This window comes from Candida pseudojiufengensis (genome assembly GCF_024610245.1).
Source record: "Candida pseudojiufengensis strain CBS 10847 chromosome Unknown scaffold8, whole genome shotgun sequence".
Taxonomy (NCBI): domain Eukaryota; kingdom Fungi; phylum Ascomycota; class Pichiomycetes; order Serinales; family Debaryomycetaceae; genus Lodderomyces; species Lodderomyces pseudojiufengensis.
Window position 1 is genome coordinate 398550 of NW_026261526.1, and position 18763 is coordinate 417312.

The window sequence follows — 18763 nt, forward strand, 5'->3', positions numbered from 1 at the left end:
TGGAAAGAAGTTTACTACTTGTGGGAAAGTGTTTCGATGAAACGCTCAAGATGAGCTCGAGTTGTGGGATGAAATCAACCAAAAATTGAGCCGTATCTACAATTTAGAATAAAAAAGTTTTATGGTTATCATGAAAGCTCGTAAATTTAGGTTTAAATATATATATACAAGATACATATACAACAATTCGAATAACTGGTTAAATTAGCCATTAATTCGAAGATGGTGACATTTGAATATCAGTCGGATTAGGTGTTGATATTTGCGGAGCTGGTGCTGGTGATTGTATAGCTGTAGCTTCACCACTTATATTTACATTATTTTCTGTATCTTGTTCTGTTGTAGGTGGTGATCCAGCATTACCACTTGTTCCATTTGAAGTTCCAAAGTTTGGTCTTTTAGGTAATAAACCTTTAATCATTTGATCATATAATGGACATGTTTTATTAGTTCTAATATGACCAAATGAACCACAAGATTTACATCTTCTAGTTGTACTATTACCTTTCCCAATTCCTTTACCTCCAATAACATATGAACCATCTGGTAATCTAACAGTATTAGCATCTATTATAGTAGCCCCAGCAGCAGCAGCAGCATGAATAGAATCATTTGGTGGTTTTTTAGCTTTACTTTGTTTTGCTCTTTTTTCTAAATTAGCTAATTTTTCTTCTAATGCCTTTTTACGAATTTTATTTAATTCTTTATCATTAGTTGGTAAAATATCATCAACATCTGCACTTCTTAATAATTCATCTTCTAATAATTTCTTTCTTTTTACATAAGCACGAATTAATCTTGGATCATTTATAACTTGTACTTTTCTTTGTACTACACCATTTTGATCTCTTACTCTTCTTGTAATTCTTAATATTTTATTTTCATCAAATTTTTCTTGATCTTTTAATTTAATTTCTTCAATTTGTTCATGATTAGCTGGTTTATATTCATTATAAATTTGATTTAAATCAAAATCAGCTCCATGATCTACTAATGAACTTCTTTGAGAATACCAGATTCTTTTAATTTCTTGTTCATAAAGTTTTTGTTGATGTGCTGCTGCGTTACTTTTTGGTATTGCTTCATTTTGTGATTGTGGAAATAATGGTTTGAACCCATTTTTTTGAGTAGCTCTTAACATTGAAAACCCCAATCCAATACCCGTGGGATCACCTTCACCATTTAATTGTAACATAGATTTAGTTTGATTTGCTATTACAAAATTTCTTGATAAATTCCATGGAGCCAATTCTTCTTCAACATCAATTTCAACTTCTTGATCCTTTTTTCTATTGGTTTTTCTCTCTTCTTCTTCAACGGATTCTTCTTTTTTCTTTTTTTCTTTTTCTTTTTCCTTTGATTCTTCTCCAAATAAAGTTTGAGTATCATCTAAAATTTGTTGGCCAGTTTGCATTATATCCATTAATGTTGAATCTTCTGGGGTAATCATAGCTCGTATATCTTCTTCTGTAGGAATAATATCATTCATACCTCTAACTTTCCAATAACCTTGATCATCTCCCAGTCTTTGATATTCCATAAACTCTTTCAACCTTTGTCTACTTTGCATATCACTTTGTTCTGGAAAATGTTTTGAAACATCTTTAACTGCAATACGTGGTGCTTGTTTAGCATTCATTACTCTATAAACAATCATTTTTAATCTATTTTTTGATATATTTGTAACTTTTCTTGAATGAGGAGCAGGAACTTCAACAGGAAATGTATTTCCAACAGCAAAATTAAATGTAATTGGTCTCATATAATATTTTTGATGTGAACCAGCACCTTGAGATCTAACTAATAAAAAATCTGTATTTTTTGGTTCATGTCGAAATATTGGAGCTCGAACCAAATTATTATATAATGTAGGTACAAAATCACCAGGAGCAACTTCTCCAAAATTCCAAAATGGTGATCTATCTTCAATACCTAAGACATGAGTTTCTCCAACTTGTGCTTTTGGTCTCGAATTATCATCTGCTCTTTCTTTTCTGTAATAATTAATCAATTTAGACCCCATTCCGAAATTAGATAAGATCGATGGATATTGTTCTGCATATTCCAAAGCAACTATATTTGCTGTATCTGAAGTTGTTAAATCAGTCGTTTTAGAAAACACTTCATGTAATGCTTTTCCTTTATCTTTTTTTCTTTTCCTTAATTTCAATTTTGAAAAACTCATTAAGGTACCAGGTCTTACGTAAAACAAAGGTCTATGATGAGATCTTGCCTCAATTTTCGACAACCTGACTTTATAAAATGGAGTTTGTAATCTCATAGCAGGTACAGAATGTTCAATATTTAAATTACTTAATTGTGATCTTTGTTTTGTGTTGTAATTTCTTCGTAAAATTTCATAATCATTATCATTAGATAAATTGAATCTTCGTTCGATTGAAGTATGTGGTAAATTTTTCATTTCCTTTTTGGGTTTAGTTGGAACAAATAGTAGATTTGGATCATTCATATCAAGTTTTAATTTATCAAGTTTAATTTGACCATCAAATATATCTTCATCTAGTTCATCATCCAGTGATACTTTGAAATCAAGCTCCTTAATTGGTTTGATTGTATAATTCGTATCTCCTGCATTCAAAATGGCTTCATCATCCCAATCAGTAGTTGACAATATTAAATCTTTGGAATAGTTTTGAAACTTATCATCGTTCAGCCAATCTCGTTTTACGTAATCAAGTTGTTTTATGAAAGAGTCAATCGATGAGCTTTTTATTTGTAAGTTTTTAATGAAATCTAGATCGTTCTGTGTTATACTAGTTGTATTTTTTAATGGATTATATGGAGTTAAAGGTTGTTTATATAATTTTCTTTGATCAACATCAATTTCTAAATTGACTTTTGTGGGAACTAAAGGTTTGATTACTTTATGTGAGGCTAAATATGGTTTATTATATCTATAATATTTGGGGGCAGTTGCTAATAATTTATGAAAATCCAACGGTTGGTCCCTTGAAAATGATGGGAAATAATGTTTTAAATTTCTTTTGTTCCGTCGTTCCTCTAATTTGGCAATAACACTCTTCAATTTTTCTGTTGCTTGTTTTTGTTTTAACTCTAATTCTTCCTTTTGTCTTTTACTCTCTTCATCATCAAGAAATATATCTCCCAAGTCTTGTTCATCTTCAGCATATTGATTATTAGACTCCAAATTGTTAAAATGTTCATTATCATCTTGATATTCAACGCCAAACATTTCATCAAATTGATCATCTGCAAATTCCTGAGCCTTAGTTTCTTCTCTGGTATCTAGTAGATTGTTGGCATCTGTTCCCGTAGAATCAATAGGTCCATCATACAATAATTGATCAAATTCTTCATCATCTATCTGATTTGTTGGTTCCTCTTCCTCAGGTAATTCATCCTCGGCCAATTCATCTATGTCTTCATAATCAACTGCATCATCTGCATGTAGTGTTTTCTTTTCTAAAAAGATTGATTCTATTACTTGATCATCAGGTATATCTGTATTTCCTATATATTGATTGTACGTGTTATCCTCAATCTGATCATTCTCTTTAACGCTATGACCCATGATCATATATATGATACGTTTTGATCTACAAACAACTCCTACAACTGTGTTTGTGTGTTGATTTGATAGTGGTTGTATAGTTTCAAAATAATTTGTTTTATTTTTTTTTGTGTGTGTTTTATTTCAATCATACAAGAATGATCAAATAGTGAAAAAGATATGGGTAATGAATATGATCCAGAACCAAGGAAACAACTAATAGCATTGCTCAATGCAGGTATACCGTCTATAAATTGTGAGGGGGATGAATCAAGTGATTTATATATTATAAAGAGTCCGTTACATTTTAAACCGTTCATAAGTAAACTACTACAAAAACATTCAAGCACTATTGTCATACAGTATAAGTCAATAAAAGCAATTTCAGAGCTATTTCATTCATTTTTTCAGACATCCCCTTCTGAAGAAGACAATTTCTCACTAGGTCACTCGATAACAATAGTAGTCGATCCAGAACAATTGTCTGAGTTGTCTGTTGATTCCACTAAATTAATACAAATATTAAGAATAATCAGCTTAAAGCATGGATGTTCCATTATTTCCATCAAAAATTTAAATAATGTCACGGATATTAAGAATATCGATAAACTAATTAAATTGGAAAAGCAAGATGTCAAACCTAATTTTGAAGATTTATCAATAAATGAAGATGATTTATTACTTTATATTCCTAGTACTTGGGATTCTTGGAATAAAATTATTCTTCATGGTAATTCAACAATTTTGGGTGATGATGAAAATAATGATGGAATCATACGAAACGAACAAGATCTACGCAATATAGATGAGAAATATGAAGATTATTTAACTAATGATGACCCAAATAAAGATTGGTTGAGCTAACTGAGATGAAATTGATAACTGAAATTTTGTAAACAAATAAGCCGCACTGTTCTCTTCTTTCGGACTTAGGAATGTTCAAATATAAAATCTTAAAAAACGTCTTATCTAATGACAACCATTTCTTTCTCAAGTTGAATCCATCTACCAATGTATTATGTCATATCCTGTTGTAGATGATCCTTTATCAAATAATACTGCAAGATTATCCATTTCACAAATTGATGTAGAAGAAGAAAATCCAAGGTCAAGAGTTAAAGAATTATTAACAAATAATGAAACATATCCTTTAGAAAGGATAAGTTCAGCAATATCATTAGAATCAGTAGCAGAAGATGATGAAAATACTTTAAATTCAAAAAATGATTCCAAACTGAGTCCCAAAAAAATCTTAAAACAAAAGAGAAGAAGATCATCAAATCAATCTTTAAATTCAAATACACCACCAGTTAAAAAGGAAAAAAAATTACATAAAAAGAAACTAAAGAAACAATGGGGAATACCAAGTATTGAATTTCAACCTACTAAAGAACACATTAATAATGAAAATTCAAAAAGATTTCCATTAAGAAATATAAGATCATTAATTTTACATATTTTTAATGTACCGACGGGACAAGGAATTAAATGGTGTAAAACTCAAAATATTGAAAAAATTAAAAATGTGGTAATTGTTTCTGTTAATGGATTAGATATAGAACCAACTGATATAAATGAAACAAATTCAAAAAATACAATCCAAAAAGTACCAATACAAAATTTAAATTTAAATGAGGAATTATCATTTTTTAAAGAAACCTTTGCAGAAGCTATACAATGTATGTCTCCTGGTGGGAAAGATTCAATCTATCAAACATTGGATTCTATATGTAACATACCTTTATCAAAGAATGAGAGAAAAGTCATTTTAGAACAACTGAAAAGGGAAAAAATCACAATAAAAGATTTATTATTGGATGAAAGTCAATTAAAATTATATGATTATCCTATAACAAAAGAAGATGATAGTTGGTCAGAAACTATAACACCAATTGATGAAACAAGAGATTCTAAAATATTTGCATTAGATTGTGAATTTTGTAAAGCAGGAAATCTTCAAGTTTTAACAAGAATTTCATTAATTGATTTTGAAGGTCAAGTTGTATTTGATAAATTAGTTAAACCTGAACAAGAAATAACTGATTATGTTACAAAATATTCAGGTATAACAGAAGAATTATTAAAAGATGTTACTGCGACTATACAAGATATTCAGTTATTATTTTTATCAACAGTTTTTAAATATGATATATTAGTTGGTCATTCTTTAGAATCTGATTTAAAAGTAATGAAAATTATTCATAAAAATATTGTTGATACTGCAGTAATTTATGAACATAATAGAGGACCACCATCAAAACCTTCATTAAGATGGTTAGCTAGTAATTTCTTAGCAAGAGACATTCAATTAGGTGAAGATAATGGAAAAGGTCATTCATCAATTGAAGATTCAATCACTTGTTTAGATTTAGTAAAATTGAAAATTATAGAAGGTAAACGTTTTGGTACAAATTTAAATGAAATGTCAATATTTGAAAAACTTCATAAAACGAAAAATATTCTTCACAATCAAGATTATTTCCTTCAAAATACGTTTCAGTCCATCATCCTAGCTCATGATAAAACTTTAGAATCCTGTACGACATCGGATTATGTCATAAAATATGATGTAAATGATGATGAAAAATTAATACAATATTATAATGAATGTTTATTAAAAATTCCTGAGTTTTTAGTAATTCAATTAAAAGATTTAGAATATAATTTAAAATGGTCAATACCTTCAAAAAATTACAATGGAGAATTAGATTATGATATAAATGAATCCAAAAAAAGAATAAATTCAAAACTCGCTAATATATATGAACGATTACCAACAAATACTTTATTTTTAGTTTTTTCTCAACTGAAAGATCCAACTCGAATGAATAATTTGCAAAAAATTAAAAACAAGTTTCAATATTTAGAAAGAAATGATAAATTAGATTTGGAAAAATTATCAAAAGAAGAAATATGGGATCAAGATAAAGCTGATGAATTATATAATGCTACTAGTCTTGCTAGAGAATCTTTATTGTTTATGAATGTTAAAACAGAAAATGAAAACTCATGATAAATACAACTAATGATGATATATACTTACTGTAGTTTTAACTTTTCAATTCTTTTCCACATACTTGGGCAAATGTTCGTATATCAGATACAAAACATTGTAGCTTTAAATTTTAAATCCTTTCCACATTTCCTGATTCATATAGCAGATTCAAATTGTTTATTTGCTTCTGGTATGTCACTTTTCAATTTCAATTCTTCAGTTTGTTCAACTCCATCAACACCAGTAGCTGGTGCTGAACTTTGATCTTTCAAAGTAACATCTTCTTCTTCTAATGGAGGAGTTATTGAATTATCTTTTAAATATTTCCATTTATTTAAATTTAAATCAATAAAAGAATTATTATTATTTTGTTTAAAAGTATTTAATTTATGATTATAATTTGTTTTAAACCAACCTTTTAATTTTAATGAATTAAAATTTTGTAAGTTATCAGATTGTGTTGATTCTCCTCCATTATTTATATCTATATTATATCCATTATTCTTTGTATTATCAAATGAATTATTATTGAAATTTGGTGAATACCAATCATATACCCAAGTTATTGAATCATTTATTTGATCATGAATTGGAATAACATTTTTATTTTGTGATGATGAAGAAGTTGGGACTGGCGTTGATGTACCACTTTGTGAAAATATGTTTAATTGAATTTTATTCAATGGCGGGAAGATATTTAAAATTGAGTATTGAAATTTTGAAGTTGTTGAGTTATTTTGCAATNTATTTTGTGATGATGAAGAAGTTGGGACTGGCGTTGATGTACCACTTTGTGAAAACATGTTTAATTGAATTTTATTCAATGGCGGGAAGATATTTAAAATTGAGTATTGAAATTTTGAAGTTGTTGAGTTATTTTGCAATGTAGTGATCTTTTATTGTCAAATTTGAACTTTTGTTAAAAATCAGTGCCTGATTGTACCTTTTTATTTATTAAATCTCTATGAGATTGCCACCCCAGAATAAATCTTGTTCATATTTTAAAACATTCTCCTTACTTGTATTTTTAAGTTATTTTAATTTTAATATTGTGCTTAAGTTAATTTAATTTTATTATTTTAAATTGATTTATAGTGTCGATTATTATTCTTAATTTATTACACAAAATGATAGACTTGCTATACGTTTTAATCGCGGTAAATGAATCGACCAAATCGTCTAAAATTTTTATACGACAATAGGTCGAATACAGAGCAAGTCTTAGTTTAGTTCTTCAAATTTTATACTTCCAAGGAAAATTGATAGTGGTAGTACATTTAAATTTGCAACTAACACTCGTGGTATACGTTTGTAACATCATCAACACTCCATTAGACGATACAATTCATAAATACGTGATTAAATATTAAATTAATTAAATTAAATATAAATAATGAACTAAAAATTCTATCCTCTATTTAAATCACTCTCTACTCATTTCTTTCTTCTAATAAATTCATTATAAGTACTTCTAACAATAAAAGCAATAGTTTTTCTACCTGAAATTAATGGTGCAATTCCAATAATTAATAACGTAACATATAACCATATTAAACCAACAGTAACATACCCTTTAAAATAAGCTCTTGTAAAAATCCAATCTCGATATAATGGTAATGGCCATAATACCCACATAATTAATAATATGAAAATAGAAGCACCAGTTGAAACCTTAATCCAAAAATCTAATTGTTTCGGAGTTAATTGATCCTTTTTATCAAATACTTCTTGAGCTTCTAATGAACTAGAAGATTGATCAGAATCAACATTAACATCAACATCTTCATTTTTCTCTTCATTGATTTGTTTTTCTTGACTTGATTCTTCTATTGAATCATCTGAAGATGCAGTTGAAGTTGAATTTGTTTCGTTATCTGGTTTAATTAATAAATGAGCTTTTTGTAATACAGCCCAATCAAATTTCTTTGGAAAAGCAAATGAAATAATTAAACTTGCAACACCTGGTAAAAATAATGAAATTAATGCACCATATAATGCTGGTAATTGACCACCTAAAGTTGTAATGTTTACAGCACCATAAAATTTGTAAGCTGTTGTAGTCCAAACTGTAAAACCAAATATTATACCTAAAATTGGTGAAATAAATGCAGCATAAACAGTTTGACCACTCCAAGTAATTGATAAAATTAATGGAATAACACCTGTACAAATAATTAAAGGATAAAAATATCCATACCAAGTCATATTAACACCAACATAATGTAACATAATTGAAAAACCAGCTGCACCAAATGTGAAAATAATACAACCTAAATGAGAAACTCTAATCATTGATTTATTTCCAGCTTTTGGATTAATATATTTCTTGTAGATATCAAAAGATAAAATCGATGAAACTGATACCATTTGAGCACTAACAGTTGAAGTAACAGCTAAATATATGATTAATAATAATGCACCAACTGCTCCCTTTCCCAAAGTAGCCATCAAAGCATATGGTAAAGCAAAACCTGAATCAACTTCATATTGAGTCATTAATCTTGGATAAGTTGGAAATTGAGGAGTTCTTTCCAATATGATAGCTGAACCACCAAGAATAGCACCTAAAGGCCAAACATTTGAAACAATTAATACAGCTGCGGTTAAATAAGCAGGAACTGTAGCTCTTGGAGTTGCTGAAAAGGTTTTTTGCCAAAATGAACTATCCATAACTGATAAACCAAAATTACCAAAAGTTAAAATTAATCCAAAAATTATAGCACCTTGTGATTTTCCTGTTAAAACACTATTATCATAATTACCAGGAATTTCTTTTGTTCCAGTAAAATTATATAATCCATCATATAATGCATCTAATCCTCCAATATTTGTTAAAACAGCAGTATTTAAATAACATAAAATAATTAATAAAATTAATGTATGAACAAAATCTGTTAAAAATGTTGCTTTTAATCCTCCATACATTGAATAACATAAAACTGAAAAAATTGTTAAAATGGTTGAAGCAACTATATGTAAATTACCAGCAATTATAGATATAGCTCCAGAAGCTCCTAAAATCATACTTGAACATGATAATAAATTATTTGTTAAACCCAAAAATACATATAAAATATGAGTTGCATTACCATATCTTAACTCAATAATTTCAAAAGCTGTATGAGCTTGAGGAACTTTCTTTTTAGAATTTGCACCAATCATTGACATTACTGCAATTTGTACAGCAAGACCTGCAGCATAAAAATAGGATGCTTGTATACCATAAGAATAAACCATTGTACTACACCATAATAACTCAGTAGCCCAACTATAATGGAATTGTTAGTATTAAAACCCTTCTTGATGAACAATTGGTGAACAATTGATTAAACGTTGAAAAAAAAAAAAATTAAACATACCTCCATGAACTAATTGATGTTAGTATAAGAACATAAATATTAAAGGGTTAAAAGATTCCAAAAACATACCTATAAACAGCAGAAGCTGTTAAAAATGTACCAACAGATCTATTCGCAACTGAAAAACTTTCAGTAGAATTATTATCTTCTTTTAAATATCTTTTTAATAAATATGTAACTAATATCATTCCTGCTGCAAATGCAAAACCAACTCCTACTAAGATCCCATAACCGGCACCTTGATCTAATAAATGAACTGTTGAAACTTCAGACATCGTATGATTTATCTTTTTCTGTATATTGCCTGCAATATTATTTCGATAAATATTTACAAAAATTTGATACAACAATTGCTAGTAATTGAGATTCTATTTGAAGATCTAGAAGATATCTTATTGTTTAAATAATTTGAAAATTTAATTTATGTGATATTAATTAATTTTTTGTGCATTGTCTTTGTTGTTTCATATTACGTTTTTGTGATACGGTTCGGGATGAAAAAAGTTTCAGGTTGTGGTAAGTCGTTGTGGCACAAGATTTGAGCGAACCGAACTAACATATGCTCACCCTCAATTGATCAAGTCGTCTATGCATGTTATGAATAGTTGCCAAATCACTTTGTTTAGAATTGATTTGATCTGCTATGATTATTTACATACGTTTGCTGAATCAATTCAAATGGCCCACCAACAACTTATCAACATATCAGGTGTGTAAATTGAGATATCGTTTGTATTATACAATGGACCCTGAATACTTCTAACTTTCACCAACTGTTGGTGTGTTTTAAAATGATAAATTCACGGTTGACAATAATTCTGAACCGATCAGTAGCTACACTTTCCACTGAATAGTTGATTTGTCATTATCTTGCATAAGGAGTTAAGATTTAACAAAAAAGTTTATTTTCTTATCTTTTTAGTCATTATGTATTAAATTCATTAATAATGTGAGTAATCTAATAGGATTTAATGAATAATAATAGGAAATGAAAGTGTGGTTGTTTTAATCGAAAAAAAAGATTTATTTTTGATTTCTGGATTGTGAAAAATTGGATTAAATTTGGTAGCTCTAAATATTTCAAAATATGTGGCTATAGTCAATCTATTGAATCCTATAATCAGTAAAAATGGTTAAACTTGCGAAGTATAATTGATAATATTTGGTTACAAATTGCAATCTATAATTGAAAAGGGTAGTCAATTTTGAAATATATGAGTTCTAAAAACTTTTCTATGCCAAGGTAATTAAGCAATTCATGTTGAAATATTTGCCCATTTCCCAATTGTACAATCTCCACACTGATAAACAAACCGAAAAACAGGGGATATAAAAATAAACCTTTGATCAGAAAATTTTCTTTTGCAGTTATAAATTGTCTGGTGGTTATAAATTGTCTGGTGAAGTATTTCTGGTTACTAATCAATTACTAGTAATTTCTAAACATGATGTGAGAACTTTATAACGTCATGAATAAGCGTTTTGATATCTCAAAAATAAACAAAAATAGGTTTCTTACTCGTAACTTTAATTCTGTATCATAGATTCACTTCGATTTTGTATGTAGCTAGGTTTTTTCATTTTGTAACAATTCGACATATTTAGGTACAAAATTTTATCAATTATCTAATACAAAATTATTCTTCGAACTTATTACCTAAATCCTCAATCGAAATACTTTTTATTGACCAGTTTGTGGTTTGATTAGGCTATTTAAAAGTGTTATAAAGTTGCAACCATTAAAATAGCTGAGTTTTATAAGTTCGGTATTTCCTCTTTAGTTTAACGTTTATTTATTACGAAGTACGAAATATAAGTCAAAAACTTAATTAAAAAGTAGAGCGTATCATACAAATAACATTCAAAATTAATTAAGTAATTTGAATTGTAAATTGGTTTAAAGTATAAAATGATTTTAAAAAACATGTATTCTGTAGTCTTTCTCCTTCACCTCTGGGACAATTCTGATTCCAATTTTTTCGAGCACGAGGAATAGTTTGCTTAAAACCGACAATTTCACGGTTGAACCTTTCAATATAATTAATTTGGAAAATTCAAAGGTAGACTACCGAATAAATCATGCTTTCTTGCTTAGTTCTATGCTAAACTGTCCAATTTCTTTGATTTTTTGAAAGATTTGGTATATCATATGAATCTGTTTCGTATCGTAATGGCAATAAAATTAGATATATTTTACTACATCGAATAAGTTAACCCAATAGACGAAAAATTTATCTGTTGAGTTGTTATAGTCTAAGAGTACAGATGAAATGTTCTATGTAGAATAGCATATGATAAAATTCCTATTTTAACAGGATGTAACTTGGCTAGAAGTTCACATTAATCAAGTCTATCAAATCTGATCAAAAAAATGGTAGCATAATTTTGTTGCAATAGATATATTTAAGTAACGTCTTTTATGCACCAAAAGGTCTCAAAATTTAAATCACTCCTAAATCACATTCTAGATGTCAACTGCTGAAGTTCAAAATAAACCTGATCCACCAAAATATGAACCAAATCCTACTATAACATCAACTTTGAATAAAAATTATACAAAAGAAAGAAAAGTTGGTGAAGGTACATATGCTGTAGTATATTTAGGTAAACAAATTCAAACAAAAAGATCAATAGCAATAAAAGAAATTAAAACAGGATTATTTAAAGATGGATTAGATATGTCAGCAATAAGAGAAGTTAAATATTTACAAGAATTAAAACATCAAAATATTATTGAATTAATTGATGTTTTTGCATCATCAAATAATAACCTTAATTTAGTATTAGAATTTTTACCAACTGATTTAGAAGTTTTAATTAAAGATAAATCTATTGTTTTTAAAAGTTCAGATATAAAATCTTGGATATTAATGACTTTAAGAGGTATTCATCATTGTCATAGAAATTTTATATTACATAGAGATTTAAAACCAAATAATTTATTAATTTCACCCCAAGGAGTTTTAAAAATTGCAGATTTTGGTTTAGCAAGAAGTTTAGGTAACCCCAATGAAGAATTAAGTTCGAATGTTGTAACAAGATGGTATAGAGCTCCAGAATTATTATTTGGTGCAAAACATTATACTGAATCAATAGATATTTGGTCAATTGGTATAATATTTGCTGAATTAATGTTAAGAATTCCCTATTTACCAGGAAAAGATGATATTGATCAATTAGATGTAACATTTAGAGCTTATGGTACTCCAACAGAACAAATTTGGCCAAATGTTTCAAGTTTACCATTATATAATTCTTTACATATATATCCACCACCATCAAGACAAGAAATTAGATCAAGATTTAGTGCAGCTACAGAAAAAGCAATAGATTTCTTAATTTTATTAACTCAATTAGATCCAAGTAGAAGATGTAATTCTACTCAAGCTTTATTACATGATTATTTTACTGAAAGTCCGAAACCAACAAAACCTGAATTTTTACCAAAAAAATTAAATTTAAAAAGGGATAGTAATAAAATTGATGAAAATGATGATTATAAAATTAATAGTGGGAATAATTCTGATTCTTTAAAAAAGAGAAGACTACATAGTTGATTAAGTGATCAAAAATAATACACTGGGAAAAAAAAAACATAATTAATGAATTAAATGACATTTCATGAAAAATTTTTATCTCTATCTACTTGAATTGAAACTTACTCTTTTTTTTTAATTTTCTATTTGGTTATATTATTTTTATACTTTCTTATCAAGGCTAGTCTTAATGACAGCTTTCTGTATCACAATTAGTATATCCATCAACTAAACATATGGATTTAGAAGTATTACCAAAAGTATTTGATTCATCGTTACTATTATTGTTGGTATGTTTATCTTTTTTATTCTTTTTATTTGATTGATTATTTGATTTTTTAGTACTTGGAAATTCAGGTTGTATTGTAACTGAATGAACTCCAAATTTATGTAATATATCTCTTACTTGTGATACAACTATTAAAAATAATTTTCTATCTATTTGCATAGTTGTTTCATCATTTGAAGAATCTATACTTTCTTGTGAATCATTTTGATTATTTATTGATTGATTATTATTACTATCTTTGGTAGTGTTGGTAGTATTATTATTTGGTAAATTAATTTCACAATTTGCTGTTAATTCAATATGTAATGAAGCAATTAATATATCTTCATTTAAATTCCAAACATGAAAATCATGAATATTTTTAACTAATGGTAAATCTTTAATTTCTTTAACAATTTCATCTGAATTTATATATGGTGGTGTTGCTTGTAATAAAATTTTTGAAGATTTTATACATAATGGTAATGCTGAATTGAAAATAATTAATGTTATAACTAATGATGTTATTGGATCTGAATAAAATTTCCACCAATAATTAGTTTTCCATATTATTAATGCTGTTATTATAACTCCTACATTACCTAATGCATCACCTAATACATGTAAAAATACACCTTCCATATTCATAGATTTTCTTTTTTTAGTGTTGTCTTGTTTTGTGTGTTGATTAGTAGTTTTTATATCATGAGAATGTGAATGATTTGATTCATTATTTACACTTATTGATGCTGAATTATATCTTTCAACTACATTATCTGGAAAATAATCAAATACTTCAGAAGGACTAGATCTTAAAGTGTTATGAATATTTTGATTGTTACCATTTTTTATCAATGGAGTTTCTTCATTATCATCAATTCCAATATTTGCTTCATCAATAGTAGCATGAGAATGTGATTGTCCTCCAACACTACTACTTCCACCATGCAGATGAGAATGTCCATGTTCATGAAATAAAACTAATCCAATTCCATTACTTAATAATCCTGCAATACCAACAACTAAAATTAATTTTGGATTTGAGATTTCAGTAGGCAGGAAAAATCTTTGTATAGCATCCATTATTATAGTAAAACATAAAGCTATTAAAAAAACAGCATTAATTAAAGCACCTAAAATTTCAGCTCTTTGCCATCCATAAGTATATTTTGCATCTGCTGGTTTTAAATTTTTAACTCTAACTGCCCATAATGCAATAATTAATGAAATTATATCATTTAACATATGAAAAGAATCTGCTATTAAAGCTAATGATTGAACTGAATAACCAATTATTGCTTCTAATAAAAAGAATATAGTATCTAATACTAATAGAGCACCTATTCTAATTTCTTTATTATTCATTATGATATGATATGATATGTGGATTTGATATATGGGTTAAAATTGATGATCTATCTATTGGACCTAATTGTGGGGTATGTTTTATTTTGGTTAGCTGATGAATTTAATGTAAATTTAGTACTAAGATTTTAAAATGCAACCAATAAAGATTGTGTATGGTTGGTGTACACTTTGAAAAATTTAAAACTTGTATGATAAAAATCTAATGTGATGAAAATGATAGTATAATCTATAATAATCTAGATGAACCAGAGTCAGTTCTTAATTAAAGTTAAGTTGTATTTGAATACTTTTAACTATTAATTAATGTTGTATTGAAACTAAACTTTTTATGATAAATTAAATTAAGTTTATTAATTTGGTCCTTATTATTATTTTTTTAGATTATTAATTTTTTATTACTACTGTAGTGTAAAGATTTACAAAAAACGGTTATGATAATACAACATACATTAAGGATGATGAGTTGATGATGAGTTAGGACTTAGTAAAGTCATATAAAAGAGATTAATTTTAGACCTTATAATACAAGTTATTAAGATTAATTGAATTGTTTATTTTTTATAAATTTTATAAAATTCAATCTATGCAAAAAAAATATCAATAAATAAAAATTTTAAATGAATACATTATTACACATGGAACAAAAAGTAAAAGGCCGTTCATCTATTATCTTACCAAAAATTTTGTGATTCTTCATCCTCTTTGTGAGTTAACTACTCAATTTAGTCCAACTAGCTTTGTTGTTGTTGTTGTTGTTGCTTTTTAGCTTTCTTTTTTTGATTTTTCTTTTGAGATTTTGATAAAGGTTTGGTATCAGATGTTGAATCCTCTTCTTTATTGTTTTGTTCATCTTCTAATCCTGTTTCTTCTTCTTCTTCTTCTTCTTCTTCCTGTTGTTTTTCTTCTACTTCTTCCTCATCGTCTAATTTGATATTTGTTTCTTTTGCTTTATCCTCCTCCTCTATTACTTTGTCTTTAGTTTCATTTTTTAATTCAGGTTCATCAACTTTCATATCTTCTAAATCTTCAGTTAATTCATTTAATCCTTTATCCTTATCATCAGAGCCCGAAGTTTTCTTTTCCTCTTCATTTACAACAATAACAGATTTTGGTTCAGTTTTCTCTGTGTGTTCAATTTTCTCTTCTGGTTGTGTTTTCTCTTTAGATTCACTTTTCTCTTTATTATTTTTATTAATTATAGTTTCTTTCGGTATTGAAAAATTTGAATTATTATCAACATTAATTAAAGGACTTGATCCATTTACTTTTTTGTTATGATTATTATTATTTAAACTTGAATTTGATAAATTAATTGAAGAATTGTTTTTTGATTGATAAGGACTATTTCTTGTAGAATTTAAATTTGATGATGAAATTTGTTGTTGTTGTTGCTTCTTGATATTATTTGAATTATTATTAAATTTCGGAGATTGATAAATAGTTTGAAAATTATCATTTAATCCATATTTTTTTAATGCTCTTCTTTTTAAAATTTCAATATAATTAATTCTTCCTTTTAAATTTCCTAATCCAAATTCTTTACCATCTTTATCAAAAAAATTTAATTCTCCTTGATTTTCATCTTCATCTCCAATTATATAATCACCATCTCTATCATGAGATAAATAACCTAATTGTTCTTGAAATTCACTTGAATCAATCATATATTTACCTTGTTCTAAATCAGTTACAAATTCAAATATAAATTCTTGTAAAGAATTTGAAATAACTAATTTTGTATCAAAATCTCTACCAAATAATATAATCTGTCCCCATTTACCATTTGGACCAGGACTTAAATCCATTGCTATTTGATTTCCTATATTATCTTTTAATAATATAATCCAACTTTTATGATAATAATATGGTTGTATTGAATTTGGAGGAATTGATCTTTGATTCGTTATGAATGAATTATTTTTATGTTGTGATTTGTGGGTATGACTACTACTACTATTTCCTTCTTTAGAATCCAAATCTGATGAATTTCTCTGTTGTTGTTGATGTTGCATCATATAATATTGTTTTTCAATTCTTTCTGCAACTTTATTCCATAAAATATTTTCTTCAATTATAGATTCTAAATCCAACAATACTAATCCCATAATTAAACCAGTTGGTTTTCCACCTCTTAATTGTCCATCATGTCTTTTATAAAATTGTCTAAACTCATTTGGTAATTTATTTGAACCACATTTTAAATCTTGTAAAAATTCATTTAAATCGGCTGTTGTAACTCCATCATTTAAATTATCTTCTAATTCTGGATATTCTTCTTCTATCCATGTTTCAATTCTATCCCATAATGAATCAATTGATGGTAATGGTGGTAAACCATTTGAATCGAAATTTTGTAATGGAACATCTTGTTGATTTGTTATTATATTAATTTTACTTTGTGAAGATTTCATTCCTGGTCTATAAAATGATGTTGTTGAATTATTATTTAAAGAATGAGTTGATGCATTTAAATCTGTATTTAAATTTAAACTTGATTCATTTCCATAAGGATTATTTGATTGATTATCATTTAATTCATCATTATTTTTTGTTTTATATGGTGAATCATATGATGCATAATGATCATCTGTTGTAATTGAATGAACAAATGCTTTAAAGTTATCGAGTAATCCCATCCTAACGACTGTTACTTATGAGTAATTGTAGTTTGATACGGTTTCTTTAAATAGTTATGAGTATGTCTTGAGATATTAACGATAGTATAACAAAAAAGAATGTGATGTGTAATAATTTGACTCAAAGTTTTTAGATGCCCAAGATCTGGTTGTTGCTCAATCTAATTGTCTAATTATCTCTATGAGTTGTATGTTTAAACGTGTGAATCTTGACGATGTATATATTGGTTGTAAAAATGTATAAGGAAATTACTATTATTAATATCTCTGTTGTTGTTGTAAATATGAAATTTGTTTAAACAGAAAAAAAATTTAAATTAGTGGAGAATGATACAAAAAAAAAAGTTTTCTCTTCCCACTGCAGTTGGTACAATATTTGAGTCATTCGACGTAAACCAGATGGCTGCTTTGTACGAGAGTAATGCCTGGCTCGTACTACCCGTACTGAGTACTGCATATAATTAACATTCCGAAAGTCACGTCTTTACTTGTATGTAATTAAATTGCTCAAGTGGTAGCAAGAACTACTTTTAACCGCCTTTGCTAATAAATTAAAATTCATTATGACGTATTATGACGATATTTATTGTTTACAAGTAATAGAAAACGGGTGACATCTTTTTTTGAAACGCAACCCCAAAATCATTTTAAGACCACCTAAAGTTATAGGATAGAGGCCTTCCTTGTCACATGGTTCAATAGGTATGCTGGAGATTATTTCGTAGATTGGACGATCGAATTTTCAATTTTGATGAAAGTGGGATCGAGCTAAAGGTCAAAACATGTGAGTTACAAGTGCGACACCTTGACGATGAAGATGTTTCAGTGGCTTGCCATAACAATTGGAATTGGTGACTACAGAAATAGCATCATTAGATGAGGATGACCTTGTTTACAATTTCACCAAAGAAGCAATCAGAAATTCTTCGATTGTTGACCCAAGCTAAGGGCAATGAAGTCAAGGTTGCTTTATAGGAATTTAAGTCAAAATTATAAAACTCTGAAGCATGAATTCAGTTTACTAGAGGACATAATTGCCAGAATAGATCGCAAATAACTGAGAAAGAAA

General features: G+C 27.5%; 8 protein-coding genes across 8 annotated transcripts; 3 read left to right on the top strand and 5 right to left on the bottom strand. All coding sequences in view use genetic code 12, as the record gives it.

The window, feature by feature from the left end:
• Positions 1 to 211: 211 nt before the first annotated feature.
• On the bottom strand, positions 212 to 3553 carry TAF145 (Taf145p; the record flags this gene model as incomplete). Its single annotated transcript, XM_051756423.1, has 1 exon — positions 212 to 3553. The coding sequence occupies one exon, from the start codon at positions 3551 to 3553 to the stop codon at positions 212 to 214; it is 3342 nt and encodes a 1113-aa protein (XP_051615486.1).
• A 159-nt stretch (positions 3554 to 3712) lies between these two features.
• KGF55_001809 (uncharacterized protein) lies at positions 3713 to 4396 on the top strand (the record flags this gene model as incomplete). The annotated part of the gene is made up of 1 exon (XM_051756424.1): positions 3713 to 4396. The coding sequence occupies one exon, from the start codon at positions 3713 to 3715 to the stop codon at positions 4394 to 4396; it is 684 nt and encodes a 227-aa protein (XP_051615487.1).
• Positions 4397 to 4550: 154 nt separating this feature from the next.
• Positions 4551 to 6545, top strand: KGF55_001810 (uncharacterized protein; the record flags this gene model as incomplete). The annotated part of the gene is made up of 1 exon (XM_051756425.1): positions 4551 to 6545. The coding sequence occupies one exon, from the start codon at positions 4551 to 4553 to the stop codon at positions 6543 to 6545; it is 1995 nt and encodes a 664-aa protein (XP_051615488.1).
• A 137-nt stretch (positions 6546 to 6682) lies between these two features.
• On the bottom strand, positions 6683 to 7330 carry KGF55_001811 (uncharacterized protein; the record flags this gene model as incomplete). The annotated part of the gene is made up of 1 exon (XM_051756426.1): positions 6683 to 7330. One exon carries the CDS (start codon positions 7328 to 7330, stop codon positions 6683 to 6685), a length of 648 nt encoding a protein of 215 aa, XP_051615489.1.
• A 631-nt stretch (positions 7331 to 7961) lies between these two features.
• KGF55_001812 (sodium:solute symporter family protein) lies at positions 7962 to 10161 on the bottom strand (the record flags this gene model as incomplete). Its single annotated transcript, XM_051756427.1, has 3 exons — positions 7962 to 9795; positions 9887 to 9895; positions 9956 to 10161. The coding sequence occupies 3 exons, from the start codon at positions 10159 to 10161 to the stop codon at positions 7962 to 7964; spliced, it is 2049 nt and encodes a 682-aa protein (XP_051615490.1).
• A 2193-nt stretch (positions 10162 to 12354) lies between these two features.
• Positions 12355 to 13443, top strand: KGF55_001813 (TFIIH complex serine/threonine-protein kinase subunit; the record flags this gene model as incomplete). The annotated part of the gene is made up of 1 exon (XM_051756428.1): positions 12355 to 13443. The coding sequence occupies one exon, from the start codon at positions 12355 to 12357 to the stop codon at positions 13441 to 13443; it is 1089 nt and encodes a 362-aa protein (XP_051615491.1).
• Positions 13444 to 13609: 166 nt separating this feature from the next.
• KGF55_001814 (Zn(2+) transporter) lies at positions 13610 to 15055 on the bottom strand (the record flags this gene model as incomplete). The annotated part of the gene is made up of 1 exon (XM_051756429.1): positions 13610 to 15055. One exon carries the CDS (start codon positions 15053 to 15055, stop codon positions 13610 to 13612), a length of 1446 nt encoding a protein of 481 aa, XP_051615492.1.
• A 734-nt stretch (positions 15056 to 15789) lies between these two features.
• Positions 15790 to 17694, bottom strand: SMI1 (Smi1p; the record flags this gene model as incomplete). The annotated part of the gene is made up of 1 exon (XM_051756430.1): positions 15790 to 17694. The coding sequence occupies one exon, from the start codon at positions 17692 to 17694 to the stop codon at positions 15790 to 15792; it is 1905 nt and encodes a 634-aa protein (XP_051615493.1).
• Positions 17695 to 18763: the final 1069 nt, after the last annotated feature.